Raw genomic sequence first — 16767 nt, 5'->3', positions numbered from 1 at the left:
TGAGGATGCGGGCGTTAAATATGACTTTCTTAATGAAAAGTGTGTGGTTGTGTGTGTGTGTGGGGGGGGGGGGGGGGCAGCTAACAGATTAGCTGTAAAAAGTGTGTGGGACATTTATGTATAATGACACCTGCGCCCCTGGTTGGAAGTGTCCTCATGTGTTACAATTTAGCAACGGCTGCTGCTTGGCCTTTCTGGCTAGTCAGAGGCCCCGCCAATCAAATCTGCAGTGTTAAAAAGCGTTCTAGTGCTACTTTGAAGGAAAATTATAAGTTAGTAGCCTATTGGGTGTTGAAAGTAATGTCTGATTGGATGGTCAGGTTTGAGATTATGAATGATATTTACCTTTAAAGGGACAAAAGTAGGGTACTATGACTAGGCACATTGTTTAATTGTTTGAAGAAATTGAAAATCTTTCTGAAATAAGGCAGTCCGTAGATGACACAGTATAAGTGCAGTGGAGTGAAAGAGCATTCATATCACTGAATAGTTTGCTCTTTGTCATAAGTAGCTCAACCACTTTCAGGGCACCGTCATCAAACTCAGCTAGACATGGTTTTCAAAATATACCAGCTGAGTTCATTTGTTGTTTCTCAACTTGTCAAGGGGTAACTACAGCACCCTGTCACACACTGATATTGTGCAACTGAGGTCTTACAGTACCCCCAGTGCCTGGTTCTCTGGGGGGGGGGCACTCTGGGACAGTTGTGCTCTGCTCAGGCACGTGGCACTCAGAGCTGCCTCTGGAGTCTGACAGGTCACATCAGCATCAAACAGGGACAACAGGGAGCACGGCCCGAGGACAGGGTGGGGAGGCGATGTCCCACACATACACTAACTCTCACACATTTACACTCACGCTAACTCACTCCCACCCACGCACACACTCACACTAAGGTTGGGTATCATTTGTGTTTTTACGATACCGGTGCCAAATCCATAATTTTTAAACGGTTCCGGTGCCTAAACAGTGCCTGAACCGATACTTAAAAAAAAAAAGAGCCACAAAATGATGGTAGATGACATACACTCACTCACACACACACTGTAAACCTGCTCGCTAAGAACTGCATGAGAACAAACAGTCACATGCTGCATCATCTAGCAGCATGCACGTGAGCACACATACACTTGATCTATCTGTCTGACACACACACACCATGCGTCATTCAGGCCCCTGTCAGTGGGGAGTTCTTGGCTCCAGGTCTGAGCAGGCACACACAAGCTGGGTTGGGGCAAGGGGAGCCCCTCTGGGCGGTAACACTGCCTGTCTGGACTGTGTGTTATATCTCTCCAGATTTATATGGAGCCCTAACTCCTCCACAAAGAGAGGTCACCAGAGGTGTTGTGACATAATAAGCTTACTGGAAGAAACGGTGACTTCGTTTGTGGCATGTCCCATGGAAGGGTGAGCGGAGGGAAAAGGAGAGGAGATTTTTTGAAGGGGAGATAGTGGCATTTTTAGCTTGTATGGTTCCCTGGGCAATCCCCGCCCCCATGTTGCCTATGCCTAAATCCACCAATGAGTGGGGGAGAGCGACAGACTGGAGAGAAGGACATCATGTCATATTTTTTGCCCTGACAGTTCTGCTGTGTCAGAGTTACGGTGGGGGATGAGGGAGGGGTTGGGGGTGTACGGATCAACCCCTGCACCTTCCTGTCAGAACATAACAAGACCAATCAAGTCTATGACGATACCAAGGATGGCATTGTCAAATGCAAAAGGGACATTGGCGGACACTCACTCACACAAACAGGAAGGGCATGCACCTACAGTAAGGTATTACAAGTCTTGATTCTCGAAAGTCTCTGACCCGTGTGTGTGTGTGTGTGAGTGACCGGTGTGAGATGTTGCTGAAAGAACTGCTCTGTAACGCGCTTTTAACCCTTGTGTTATCTTCGGGTCATTCTGACCCATCAGTCATTGTGACCCACCGTCGTATTGCGACAAATTTACCTCATACAAAAACAAAGTGAAGCATTTTCTTTTAACTGTCGGGCTGTCTCAGACCCCCCACATTGGAATGGTTAAAAGAAAATTATTTTTATTTGTTTTTGTATTGGGTAAAATTGGGTAAACACAACGATGGTTCTTTATGAACCTTTGGGTCATGTGACCCAAAGGCAGCACGAGGGTTAAAACAACTTCAATGCACTTTATCTTTTGTAGAGAAGCTGCATCAGACATATATGTCTGTCTGATGCTGATATATATGATTTCATTTTGCAACCTCACAATGAGCTACAAGATGTTGCTAAGCCACACGGACACACAGACTGTACACATGTCAACGTTGAGGTTTGGTTTTCCTTCTTTCTGAGGCGCTTGGAGAAGATTAGTTATTTCAGTTGTGCATGTGATTGATGTAGTTCATCCACTTAAATCCATGAAGGGTTTCTAAGCACTCCCATCGTAACCAAATGGGACTGTCAATCACATTAGCGATGCGTGCTAGTCAATCTGCACTGACTGGATTGCTAATGCTGACAGCAGAGAAGAGAGGTGAAGGGAGGGGAGGCGAGGAGAAGAGAAGAGAGGGGAGGAGCGGGAAGGAAAGGAGTGGGAAGGAGAAGAGAGGGAAGGGGAGGAGAAGAGAGGGTAGGAGAGGAGTGAAGGAAAGGAGAGGAGAGGGGAGGAGAGGAGAGAAACTACTAGGAAATACTCACCCGTGGACTCCCGGCAGACTCAATGCTCTGTGTTTCTCTCTTCCTTTGCTCCTGAACGATGATTTCTTTCAGATACTCGTTTACCTGTGTAATCAACCATCAAACTGCTTCATAAAAATTCTGTCAGAAAATGATTTATGTGTTACATTTACATTTAGTCATTTAGCAGACGCTCTTTTCCAGAGCGACTTACAGTAAGTACAGGGACATTCCCCCGAGGCAAGTAGGGTGAAGTGCCTTGCCCAAGGACACAACGTCATTTGGTTTGCACAGCCAGGAATCAAACCAGCAACCTTCTGATTACTAGCCCGATTCCCTAACCGCTCAGCCATCTGACTTCCCTTAATGTGTTAATGTGTCTGTACTATAGCTTGAGAAACAGATGAATCTGACAGCTCATGTTATATTTTCTCTGGCAGATGGGTCTGGCCACCCTACCATTTAAACAGACTTCACAACCAGAATCTGGTCAGGCCAATCACAACTGTTCATCTGATATGGGGCGGGTTTAATACAAGAAAAAACAAGATGACGTTTTGTTGCTCTTGTCATATCTGCGCCTGTTGCTAATGCCCCTTAGAAATAAAAAATGAACTGAGAGGTTCCAGACTAATATGCATTTGTGAACTGGTCAGACTATCTGTACTGTATGTCTCTATGCACATGTACCCACTCCCATGAGAGAAAACAGTAATATATGTGTGTGTCTCCAGTCTCTAGCTGGCCGCAGTCCAGTGTTACCAGCAAAGGAATGTAAACAAACCGGGCCTTTTTATGTAAAGAGGTGGGGCTATGCTAACACGCGTGCACACCCACATACATACATACACACATTCACACACACTAGATGGAATCCACTCACAGACATATCCTGGAATGAACGCGCTTACACCAAAGAGCACTTAAAACCGTTTACAAAAGATATGAAGCACCCTGATGTGAACAAGACGAGGTCCAACTCTTGCTCGAGTCTTTGTGACTGACCTTATTGATCCAGACAGCCAGGGCTTCCTCCGTGCTACAGGGCGTGTCGATGTCGGGGTCGTTGGGGCAGTGCTTTCGCAAACACGCCGTCACCTTCTCCGGGCTCACAGCCTCCACCGTGTACGCCATCATCAGCGTGTCGATCATCGCCATGTGGGCGCTCTGCAAGAGGAAACGGGCTCTTAGCACGTTGGGGTAATTAAGGTTGTAATTCCAGTACAGGGTTCTTATTGCGAGTCTTGCTAGCGCTCTTCCCTCTGTGTTTTTTGGTGGGTCTGAAGTCTACAAGGATAGTGTGAGAGTGTGGATACTAAACACGAACGTAGGAGTGTTTGAAATGTGGGTGGGTCATACTGAGTTGGTTTGGTGTGAGTATTTAGACGTTTTAAAGGACATTAAGAGGGTGCCACCTCACAAGTGAAACATGAGGTATTTCTCTCTCTATGTCTCTCTCCCTTTCTCTCTGTCTCTCAATCTCTCTCCCCCTCAATTTCTTGTCTGTCTCATTGCCCTTTCCCTGGTGGCTGTTGCCCTGGAAACAAGTTGTCTGTCCCTTGTTGCACAACCCAATTTCAGACTTATGAGAGGGAGTAGCAAGAGGCCTTGCCTGGTTGTGTTGCCTGCCGATAGAAAATGTGCTGTAGCTATTGCACATGCACACACATATATACCAGCCCCAACCAAAAACTCACATATGCTCCTCTGTCCTCCAGAAACAACACACCAAGCACACACACACACACACACACTCTCTTTCCAAGCATGGGATAAAATGTGATAGGAAGGTGATAGAAAAAAGCACTTCCTGCCTTGTTTGGGTCCACAAGTTCAGTCAGGACTTTGCCACTGTCATACTGGAATAGCGCTTTCAATCCATTGTAATGACAAAACACAGTGATGCTGGCATCCCTGCCCTATAATCACAGAGCATTGAAGGTTACTGTGTGTTCTCCCGTCTGCTAAACTGAAGACGTCGATGTCCTCAAATTTACAGATCAGCCTAAACCTTTTCAACAAGTGACTTTTCAGTGAGTACCTTTGAAGTTAAAATGGGTGCATTCTAACTTATAGTACAAAGGCCCCAATGTATGCACAGCAGAAACTTCGGCCTGGTGTAATTCTGGTGTAGTTCAATCCATTAACATTGGTCACAGCCATGAGGAGATTATCAAATATATGATCTTAATCTGTGGAACTGAACAGGCTAATTCACTATTTGAGGATCCTAATAGTTAGCCTGTGTGGCACCGTGTAATTACGTATGGCTCCAACCTGGCAACTCTACACCCAAACAAACACTCCAAGCGCATCGCCCTTCTCTCATCACTCCCCTTTTAATAACATACTCTAGAGACATATGAGGCTGGCCTTAATTTCAGGCATCCAAACATTGGGGAAACAACATATCAGCCTCCTCCCCATCTGCCTCTAACACACACACACACACACACACACACACACACACACACACACACACACACACACACACACACACACACACACACACACACACACACACACACACACACACACACACACACACACACACACACACACACACACACACACACACTGTGCTATGTGAAAGGGACACAGTTGAAATTAACTTGGCAACCTCGAAGCAAATAAACAGCAGAGGACTAATTTCAACTGAGAGGGCTAGTTTCCTTGCCTTGAGAGCATTGGTGAAAATATATTGGTTTGATATCCTTTGTTGGCCTGCAGAGACAACAAATGACAAGAAAATACACACATTTTGTTACAGCAAGTGTGTATAATAATATTTATGGATGGAGTAACCTTTTTTTATACTGGAATTCTGTAAATATATTTGAGAGAAAACAGGCATACAAGAAAGTGTATGACACTACAACATGTGGTACTGTATTACTGTGTATGTAACAACATTGTTGTTTGAAACACAGTATGGGTGTTAACATGTACAGATTTTACAGTACTTGGTTATATATTTATCAGTCACATCACATCATATTGAACTAAAACACTCATGTCCCATTGGTCAATGGAGCCCGGAATACAAGCACCTAACCAGTTTCTTCATAATTATCAGCTTTTTAGGGAGTCTATTGAGTCTACTCAATAGAGTAGAATACAATACTATGTATTGCAGTATCATGAATTACTTTGCTTGAATGAACCAGGTGCAAATCAACTCAGAGCCAGTTCCAGCAAAAGGAAAGTGACAATTCAGACCACATGACTGTCTAAATGTCACATGAACCTGAAAAGGACAGTCAGAGGGGATGGAACAAGAGATATAGAGAAGAGGAGGCGAGAAGAAGCAGTGAGTGTATGGGAGAGAGATGGAGTCTGTTAGTCTCTTTCGCTTCGGTAAGTTACCTTACAGTATTACCTCAGAAGAATCGTTTTCCCCCAGGAACACACGCCGTGACATCACTGTGCCAAACTGGTCGTTACCATGTGAAAGCAGATAGTGAGCTATAATGTAACAACCTCCCCATTACTACTGCAACATTACCATAGTTAGCACCAACACCCTTTCTTGGCCTTTTCACATTCTGCTCTCTCATTTAATCTGATTAGTTCTATGAGGTTCATATTGATTTCTCCTAAGGAAAGAGATGCATTTTAATTATCGACAGCATTATTATTATAAAAATTATTGGCTGCTATGCACATAATCACTGCTGTGTATCTGAGAGATTATTTCCTGGTAACGAAATACCCTGAGCTTAAGGCAGAGCGGTACATCTTCAGAGAAGCCTTGACAGACACAAAGCACGGCATAAACCCTCCATTGAATTCTCCTTTACAGAACCCGATAAAGGCAATTATTTACACATAAACATGTAATCTGTGTGATATTTTCCCTCTCATATTTGACCGTTTTGTCAAACGTCAGATGCAACTGTTGAATGTACTGAGAGAGCAGGCTAACCTGGTTAGATTTGAGTAAACAGGAAAGAGCTAATAATTGCACACATGATAATAAGCCACATACAGTACGGCTCATTTACGTCATGAGCTGGTCTGCACATGGTAGCTCTCAGTCTGTTCCATTAGCGGCATTGCTTATGAGAGGTCTTGAAATCAAGAGGTTTAAATTGGATTGGGTTTGAAAGTCACAGGGACATTATATTTCAGGTAAGCAGCAAAGCTCCCCAAAAGTCCTTGCAGTGTATTCCAGTCCAGTATTATGTAACACTTGTTCATGATTCTTTAATCTAAAAGTTGCAATGAAATGTTATGTATGTAGAAATGTTAAATTGTTTCAGCACTAAAAGTGGTGGCTTGAGCTCCGTCTGAGAGTGCATTGCCATGTGTCGAAAAACACTAACAGAGAGATGCAATGTCTAAAAATGAAATCTGTCCTACGCAAGGTAACTTCTCGCCAACTTGGCCTGACACTGAAAAGCTCTCAGCACGAAACAGAAGATCTTGGGAAAATAAAATGAATCCGCTATGAAAAGAGAGAATTCTACACCAACCTCTATCCATCTATCTTAATCTTGAATTTTCATTTTCTTACAGTAATGAGACTGGTTTGAGAAAATCCTTTCTGAGCATAGCTGATATATCTTAAATCCTCTGCTCTGATTTCTACAGTCTTTACAAGGACTGTACAGTCTAAGGTCTATGAGAAAACTACATCACTCTTTATCTCATGGTTAGGGAGTGAGGGTACAACAAGATTACTATGCTATTAGTTAAGGATCCAAGAGATACCTACACTATCCTCAGTATGAATGAACATGGGTTAACATCAGAACCATCTTAATATCGGACTTAATCTCCACATTAGTGACCTAGGCAACAATAAAAAATGATTGGTGGGAAGATTATGAACAGTGATTTCCATTGGATCCCGAGCATCAGTCCCTGCAGACTACAAACTTAGCAAAAGTCTAAAAGGGAGAAACTCTTGTGTAATACCCCTATAAAGAAACAATATGGTGAGACATCTAGAGTAAACAAGTTAATATTTGCTCATGTTTGAGGGGCAAGTCATGCCAAGAAATAGCAGACATTCCTAAAGTGTCTGGCCTCCCTTTCAGGCAAGTCGACTCATGAACTTTGAACTTGAATCCCCTGTGGTTGTACACTTCTGTGATTTCCTTGGTCCTGGGGCAGTTTAGAGTCCACATACTTTGCGGTAAAAATACAAATTTGCGGAGAACGTATCTGACCCCAGAAATACGAGTAGAACACCGGAAACATAGGGTAATAAACAAACCATGCACCTGCTTGGACAAACCTCATAACTTCACCTTCATTCCACAGTTATTGTTTGTTTGTTTACAGACATGAGTGATGAACACACTGTAATATTGAAAAGAGAGGCAGACATACAACTTTAACATTTCTTCCATATTGAAGGGAAGCACCACTGGGTCTACAGTTGGGTTAATAATCCAGATGGATTTGTGAGGCATCTCTCACAGTCCAGATTCATGGCTCAAATGTAATGTGATGAGTTCGTTCATCCATTTTGTACTTCTTGTGAACAGCCCTCGGCACTGTGAAGGATGCACATTGCTGCATCTCCACACGCCAGAGACAGAAGCACCATGGACAGGCTTTCTTTCACATTGTTGCTTTAACCCATCATTGTGTCTCAGATCAGTATAGGGGGACGGACTGAAGACTGGGAGAGACTGGTTTTGAGATTTTGGGAAAGTACGTGTCAGTTTAGAGTCTTATGGTGCCTGTTCCAGATCCATATTTAAATGTGAGTGAGGAATGAGATACAATGGCTTAGCTGTATAGAACTGGATGTCTGATTGGCTGACTGCATAGGTCACAGCTATTCAGAATTCTCCCCCTCCGAGCTAGAGAAACCTCCTCTCCACCACACCGACCGCACCCCTCCACCTCTCCTCGATAAGTAACCATGGAGATGGATGGCTGCTCAGTAGGAACGGGAATGGAGGGCAGCGGGAGATAAAGAGGGAGGGAGGGAAGAGAAGGGAAAGAAGGAAAGGAGTCTCAGAGAGAACGCGGGAGAGAAGAGGGGTACACCGATACTCATCCCCCCTGTCTCCATCTATTCGTCCATCATGGATCAATAGAACAGCCTTCCTATTCACCTCAGTAAGCAAACAAAAGACAGCAATTCTTGTTTTTCATTACCATCCTAACACATCTTTCTTATCCTACTAACATCCAGCGAGTGACTATAGAGCAGTCAAATATTGTAAAAACCCAGACCCAAAAAGAATGCAATAAATGCATCCTTTGGATATGTCGGCTCATGATATAGGATGAACATTTGCATAACTGCGCAGTGACAGTAAGGACACAGAATCTTTACACTGACAAAACGACAACCTTCGAGTTCTACACATCACATCTACTAAGGTCTACCTTTTATCTGAATTCAGAGCATCGTATCGGAAGGTTGTCGTTTCCAAAGCTGCCCAAGGGCGCATGGGCAGAGGAGCTGAAAAGAGGCATCAGGGAGCCGTCAGAAAGATGTCACAACAGCACCAGATTACTGACCGACACAGCAAAGGCCTGTAAATTCCATGTTACCATGAATACGATTACAGCAGTGAAAAACGCTCGAATTTATGTCAATATTCATTTAATATATGAATTTCAGATTTTTTTTCTTGGGGACATTGTGCCAAGAAAATTATCTGAAGCAATTTTGTTTTATTTGCATATATAACATGTTACAAGAAAAGGAGCAACAGTTTCACAGAACAGCTGACTTGTTAAGATCCTTGTAAACTGTTTCTCACTAATGCATCGACAAATACGACAAAGACGACATCTGTTTTATATTCTCCATGCAGAAGGTTTGTCAGATATCAAAACACTAGAGCCTGAACTGCAAAGTGCTGAGGAAACTATCAGGATATTAAATTCTTTTCGCAGATTTACATAAAACCTACGCTTGAAACTAAACACTTGGGCTGTTTTGAATATTCAATTTAAGCTAATGCTACATATTACCGATATCATGGCCATTGACACATTTCACTTCACCCAGTTGAAACAGATTCAAAGGCATTATCAATGTAAACAAAACATCACTATAACCTCTCTCTCCATGCCAATGACTATGATATAGGCCTATAATATCTGGCATACACATGCACTGTCCTGTATATTCCAGAATAAGGATGCCATCTATGGCTCCAAACATCAGCAACAGTAGTCAGAGCCGTCTCCATGGTGATGGTGGTTTAGATAAAGACCTATATATCAGAGTGTACTGACAGGAAGACATTTTGTAGCCTATTTACTATGCCTCCATTAAATATTAAACATGTTCGAGACAGTTGTTTAGAGTGATAACACTGACCATCATGATGAGCATGAAGTGTAGAAGTATAAATCTGGTTTGTGAATCCCTGTGCACGGGTTAGCCTCGCGCTGTCTTGCATATGCACAAGCACGCACGCACACACGCGGACACTGACACACATACACCGTCTGTTAATGATGACACGTGGATGCAAAGCGCTCTTTCCATGCGCCAACCACCTGGTCTGCACACTGTTTATCTTGCCACAGGGACCACTTCAAACCCTCTAAACTGAAGGCAATGGCAGTCACATGCCTACGCTGTCCACCCCTATATGCTGTATGTATTAAGGGTCGTGCCAACCAAAACTTCAGCAGGAATAAATCACAATCTCAATAAATGTCAGTATTACTTGTTGTAAGTGTCAACATTATTCACTACTTACAATATACTGAATATTTTATTAATGTGTTCACAAGAGAGACACATGGTTCAGAGACACAGAAGTGGGCCCTGGGGATGGCGTGCTTTCTAGCTGAGGAAAGAAGGGCTACTGAAGGGCAAAAAGCCCTCTCCTGGTTCGACAATGTGAAGTAAAAAAATATTAATCCTGTTGGTTGTAAGATCTGAGTTAAACTAGATAACTGTAACATTATGCACCACTCCTCGTCCACCAGTAAAGAATAGTCCTCTTCCTCCCCATGTGATGGGTGTAAGCTTTTCCTAGGTCAGTGCCAGGGCAGAGTTAAGATGGTATTATACCCAGCTTGCATGACCACTCATGTCCATCATTTTTCTTGCCCAGCAGTGAGTAGTCAAGCTTTGTACCAAAGTTTCTTTTCTTTACCATCCTGTTACAGAGCAGGAAAAGATACGTGAGGATGATGTACCGGTAAAATAAGGAAAGTGTAAACTCAAGGAATAGTTCTCTGCACCTGTTGGTAATGACTTTTTGCCATCATTAGTGCAAATCGTATACTGCATCAAGGGATGTGGGCGGTTGAGTGCGTCATAAAAAAAACAAGCTATTTTAAGGTCTGACATGTCCTGTTTGTGTGTGTGTGTGTGTGAGTACTAAAGGTATAAGAGTAAAAGAGAATATGAGTAATATAGAATGTGTGTGGGTGTGTGTGGGCGGCAGCTGCAATTTGTAGCCAGTGTCTTCACCATAGAGCCAAAGAAAGGGAATGAGAGAGAAAGACGGAGGGGGGGGGGGGGCCTGCATTTGGTTTTCTCGACCAGCTTATTCAATTCGGTAATGTGACAATGCCTCTTACATAAGACAATATTGTATGAGACTGCATGAAACCGCAAATGAGGCAGCAACTGCAACTTAAAATGGTTCTCCTCCCTACAAAAGAATAATTATTTTGCTCATGATTTCCCATAAACACGAAACACAAACTTGTATAGGACATTTTGGACTATTTCCTTAGGGACAAAATAATGATGTTCCTTGTCTAAATAATATCTAGCTGTAAATCTTCTGATGCGGTTGAGAATCTCAACACTGCAGGTGTTTTCCACAAACTGAGGGAGCGATGACAGTTCTTCGCCCTCAGCTCTCCACTGAGCCCTACCTTCAAATAGAAACTCCCTTTAATAATAGATGCAAAAGCCCATTCCACCTGAGCAGCCTTTTTGTCAATGTCAAATCTTTTCTACCAAACCTGAAGCTTAGAAATGACGCAAAACCAAAAAATGTGTTGTTTAACCGCAAACTGAAGCAAATCATTGTTGTGAAGAGTAGTAATGGTAATGGAAGTAGTGGAAAAGGAACACAATGTAAAACGAGAGTAAGTAGAAAAAAAGGTTAAATAACTGTACCATCTGCATAGGGAAGATATAAAAATCAGCAAGCCTCAGTCAATAATGGCCTGTAGAGACACTGTAACACTGTTTGATAATTATGCTATGATAGAGAACCACTCAAATGACAAAGGCCTCCTATTGTGATTGAGACGGGGCATAATGACTGCCTCTCATTTCAGCGAGACAGAGCCTTGTAGAGTCGCTTCGCTTGTGTGCTCTCAGACACATTGCTCCACGAGGACAAAAACACACACAGACAGTTAACAGATAAACGGACAAAGACAGAGATATACAGAGAAAAAAAGATAACATCAGCGCGATAAATAGAGATAAAGTGTGTGAGGAGACGATCACAACAGGAGAAACAGAAAAAAGCGGACATTAGAAAGAAGTACAGACCGAGATGGTCAAACGCGATAACAACAAAGATGGCTGCCGGCCTTCCCACTGAACTTCCCTTTCCCCCTTCTCCTCCCCTTACCAAGAAGAGGGTCCTGCTTCGGAGGTCTCTCTCCGTGACCAGACGCTCCTGGTCAGCAACGTAAAGGCCGCGCTGGGCCAAGGCCTGGATGACGTCCTCGTGGCCCAGCAGGGGCTTGGCGCTGTCACTCTTCAGGATCAGGCTCCCCGCCCTGCAGTAGAGGTCCGCTGACAGAAGCAGGTTGGTCACCGGGGGCTTGAGGTGCTCCTGGTCGTACTGGTCTGTATAGAAGGGCTCCTTCAAGTCGGCCGGGACACTGTCTGTAGGACGGAGAGAGGTGAGGGAAAGATTATTGCATTTAATCTGATTTAACTTTATGTGTTATCCTTGTTATAGGGAGATGGTGCAAAAAGAGGGGGTGAAAAACACAGGAAAACTAGATTGTTAAATCGCATCCAAGCACAAATTAATACTGTCCTCATGCAGTATGATTCAAGTTTCTTGACCTAATCTTGGTATTGTGGGGTTTTATATATTTAAAAAGGCCACTAGTCCACCACCAAACATAAGTATGTATTCATTTAGCAAATGCTTTTATCCAAAGAAACCTGAAAGCTCTTGCTTTGCAGTCAAATGCTCTAACCACTAAACTAATATCCCTGGTGAATGCCTGATTCAGTGTCTGATATTGGGAGTCTAGTTCATATTTCAGTTCTCCATACACAATCTCGAAATAATCTCGAAAAGAGATGTATGGATGAACCTCTCTGTTACTATGGAAACTAGAGGAGAGGAGGAACCCAATCGTTTCATCTTCCTTCCCCATCTCTCCTGCTTCCAGCTTCTTGGGAACTTCCCTCTCAGTATGCTGCCTCAAAGAGACAAGACAGATTCACTCCGTGTGTGTATTTGTGCGTTGTGTATGAATGGTGGTGGTTCATAGACCTAAACTTCTAACAATTCACCTCCTCATTTGGCAGATAGCTGAAAAAGAAACAGCATCTGGCTGAAAAATTGCCCTAAACAGGCATTGACTAAATACAAAACTCCCCAACCTGATTCTTCCAAAAATGGGACTGACAAGAAATAGGAGCAACAGTGCTCCCACTCAGACCAGTCTTATGCCAATCTCTGTGCCACACAAAGCACCAGCTGTTTGTAAGCTTGATTAAGCGTGTGAATCTGTGGCAGAGGCCTTCATGGCTTTTAGCGCCCCGTCACCCTCACACCTTTCAGCGAGTCACGGCAGACGGAGAGAGAAGCAGCTCATAACACAGGCACTCCCTGGCTCATTAATAAAGTCAACTACAGTAAGGGTCTTATCTTAGAATTGGCCATTACTGAATGAAGTCAAGAATTTTAGAACTTAATCATAAAACAGTGATGTAATGTTGATCATATGCGGTTGAGAAAATATCTGGTCCCCCAAAACATCTTTCTGGTTGGAGACTGCAGTGTAGTCAAGAATAATTTGACAGATGTTGGATGATGGTGAAAAGATTCAAGATGCAAAAAGGATGAATGAAGTCAGTGCTTTTAGTAATAGATGAATATTTCTCACCCATGAATTCAGAATACTCATAACTTTTGTGGAAACTGATTACATCAAACTTTTTAAGTAATCTAAGCAATTTCTTGTTATAACTTATACAATCTATGAATTGATTTCAATAATAGTTTTTTGTTATTATTTACTTAAAAGATTAGATTGTTATAATTGTTTGATGTCATCAGTTTCCACACAAGTTTTGAGTAAACCCCTTACCGAGGTTTACAGTGTACTAAACCTGTTATCATCATAGACCCAGGCAGCACACCTATAAGCCAAAAATCCACAGTAGAAATGGTCCTTCCAAACTCAGCAGTCTTTGTGTGTGCCTATGCCCACTAGCTCTGTGCGTTTCTTTCAAAAGTATTTTAGGAAGCGTAGGATGGAGCTTGGAGAGCTCTGGCTCTTCCTCCTGGGACAGTATTTTTGGAATCACCCCAGTTCATTCAGACCTCATTGAAACTACAGTGCATGGAAGGTCTGGTTTGGCAATTCTGTATTTTCAGATATACAGCGGGGGAAAGCAAAATAAGCAGGGCTCAACAGCTGCAGGGCATTCAGTCTGTCTGAAAAGAGAATCATACAACAAAATAAAAACCACTCCCAACATTGTGTTATGTTGTCTTTTACCAAGCCACACTTTGTTATGGGATGTTTACGATCCATACACTTGTATATGAATAGCAGCTGGTCTTGATTACATATCCAGACCCTGAAGAGCAAGCCAGAAGACATCTTGTTGTAGTTCAGTTACAAAGGAAGATCATCGCAATTTGGAGTGCATGGGGACCATGCAAGTCCTCAATAGCCAACATCGTCTTCAAATCCACCGGTACTGTTGGTCTTTTATGGACAACAGCTTAAGGCAGAGTTTCAATAAGAGGGCTTTCCAAATTGCACACTGCATTATCTATTAGTAAAAAAAAAAAAAAACGTTTAGATCAACATGCTATTGAGCCTTTTGGCATTTTTCCACATCAATCTCAAATTAACAAGACAACCAGTAAGGAAACTAACTATAAAAGACATGGTGCAGACATAAGAGCACAGCCCATTTCATATTTTCATCAGCTTGGCTTTATCAAAGCACTGTGCAGACTTAATTGTCTTTCCTGCATGAGTGGGTGAACACCATAGTGTACATCATAAGTATCCCGCGGCTAAGCAAACTCATCCTGAGCTATGAGCACTTAAAACGAGCAAGCAGTGAGTAGAACACAATTCCTCTTTAAACATGCAAACTGCTGACAAAAAAAAACAAAGCTAGACAACTGAATCAACCCTATAGCACAGTGTTAAACCTATGTAAAGTTTTGAATAAGGCCTATTTTGGTACAGTGTTGATTTTTAGGTGGCAATCTCTTTCCAGCTTGCTTGCGGATCAGAAACCTTGGTAAAACTACCGTCTACGGTGAGGAAAGGGTTTCCATAGGCCAATGAGATCCAAACATTAGACTCAGGGGGTTACCTTATGGAAAATAATTCAAGTAACCCAAAAGTCACCCCATGACATGCTTATATTTACTCTCCACAAAATGGTCCTGGCCCTTGACAATGTTATGGATCAATCTGAGGAGGAACAGTTCTATGTTTTCACCATGTTACTGAGACACACTATAGCTCACAGCAACTGAGTAAGATGGAAAACATCTGAGCTGAGGTGACTCACATAATGGATGAACACATCCAATCACCACCCCTGGCCCCCCACAATTCAAGTGAGGTAAAGTTCTGAGTTTTACAGTAGCCTTCTTATACAAAACATTGGTCATCTCAACAAAAAAAACATATAACATAGTATTGGATTTAGTATTAGTGTAGTTTGACTGCTTCACCCTAACAATAATGATTTTCGAAAATGCAGGTAGAACAAACTGATGCATATATTAAAATCCTAAAAGAATACATGCCTTGTAAAGCCTTTCACGCTAATGGGAAGCTGTTTAGCTAAACCTTGGGTGATGATCCAAGAGTTTGTTATGAGATCATTTGTGGCATCTGTTCACACCTGCATGTTTATATGCACCCATCTCAACCAGTAAAGATCATGCAGCAGTAATTTCTTGAGTGGAGCTCTAAAATAAGCCTAGTTCATGTGTGTGCCATATTGTGGGGTGTAAGTTTTCCCACTTATCAACTCCAATTGAATTAGGTGCTTGAAATATTTGTGTATTGATTTTCCCCTCAAATTGTTGGCCAATGTTTTGCACACATTTAAATGATTTGACAAGTTAAGCAACAATGTCGTGAATAGGCAATGGATAAATGGTTCACAGTTGTTATTAAATATACAGTGTTTTGACCTGCTATCGTACCATGCATTTAGAAAAATAGAAGAAAACACAACACCTACCTGGCCCATATGCTTTGGCCACTAGCCATTTAATGCTAGAACACATTTTGGCCTTTGAAAAATCATAATGCTCAAAAGCCTTTATTGCTGGGGCAAGACAGTTCTTCTTCTCCTTGTTCTCCATCACTTCGCCCATTGTAAACCAGCCTTCTAAAAACTACAGTACAGTATGCTACTATGAAGCAATACAAACCGATGTCATCCCTCCAATGGAATCAAAAGTGTCAATTTTGACTTATTGAATTCACTTTTCGTTCATAAAAGACTACTGTGTTGTCTTTTGAAATGGTCAGTATGCTACGAATTCCATGAACCTTTCTCCCTGTGGTCTATTTTTCATTCTGCTACCAGTTGAAATCAGGTTTGCTGAATAGCGGTTCGGAATTTTAGTCCCGAAGGATGCATCTTTTTCCCAGCCGGAGAAAAAAAACATCATTTTAAGTACTTCTTCTACGCGCAAACCGATTTTTCTCTTGTACATTCACATATTCCTTATCTGAAGGATCATTTTCGTATGCCGCCTGTAAGCAATCTCAGCCTCTTCTCGCTTAATGCGGTTTTCCTGCCGCACTGTGGCTATCAAAGACACGCATCACTGCGCGTGCGCGTACCACCCAGCTATTGCTCGACATAAAGGGCATGCCTTTACAGTGTGTACACAGTGCAAATATAACTGATTGTAGCCTACTCGTGAAATATGTATTAAGCTCATGATGCTGAAATGTCTATGGCTGACACAATTAAGG

General features: G+C 42.5%; 1 protein-coding gene across 2 annotated transcripts in view; it reads right to left on the bottom strand.

Annotated features, from left to right (window-relative positions):
• Nucleotides 1-16324, bottom strand: part of camsap2a (calmodulin regulated spectrin-associated protein family, member 2a) — a 37621-nt gene extending 21297 nt beyond the window's left edge. For both annotated transcript variants that reach the window (XM_067229701.1, XM_067229702.1), the window contains exons 1-4: nt 16022-16324; nt 12180-12439; nt 3652-3813; nt 2668-2751 (exon numbers count right to left, since the gene is read on the bottom strand). In XM_067229701.1, coding sequence (XP_067085802.1) covers nt 2668-2751; nt 3652-3813; nt 12180-12439; nt 16022-16157 — 642 coding nt within the window. In that variant the 5' untranslated portion in view covers nt 16158-16324. The remainder of the gene's footprint in view (nt 1-2667; nt 2752-3651; nt 3814-12179; nt 12440-16021) is intronic.
• Between the last annotated feature and the right edge of the window lie 443 nt (nt 16325-16767).

This window comes from Osmerus mordax, chromosome 26 (genome assembly GCF_038355195.1).
Source record: "Osmerus mordax isolate fOsmMor3 chromosome 26, fOsmMor3.pri, whole genome shotgun sequence".
Classification (NCBI taxonomy): Eukaryota; Metazoa; Chordata; class Actinopteri; order Osmeriformes; family Osmeridae; genus Osmerus; species Osmerus mordax.
Note: the sequence above shows the minus strand (reverse complement) of the source record. Positions and strands in the feature narration are given on the sequence as shown.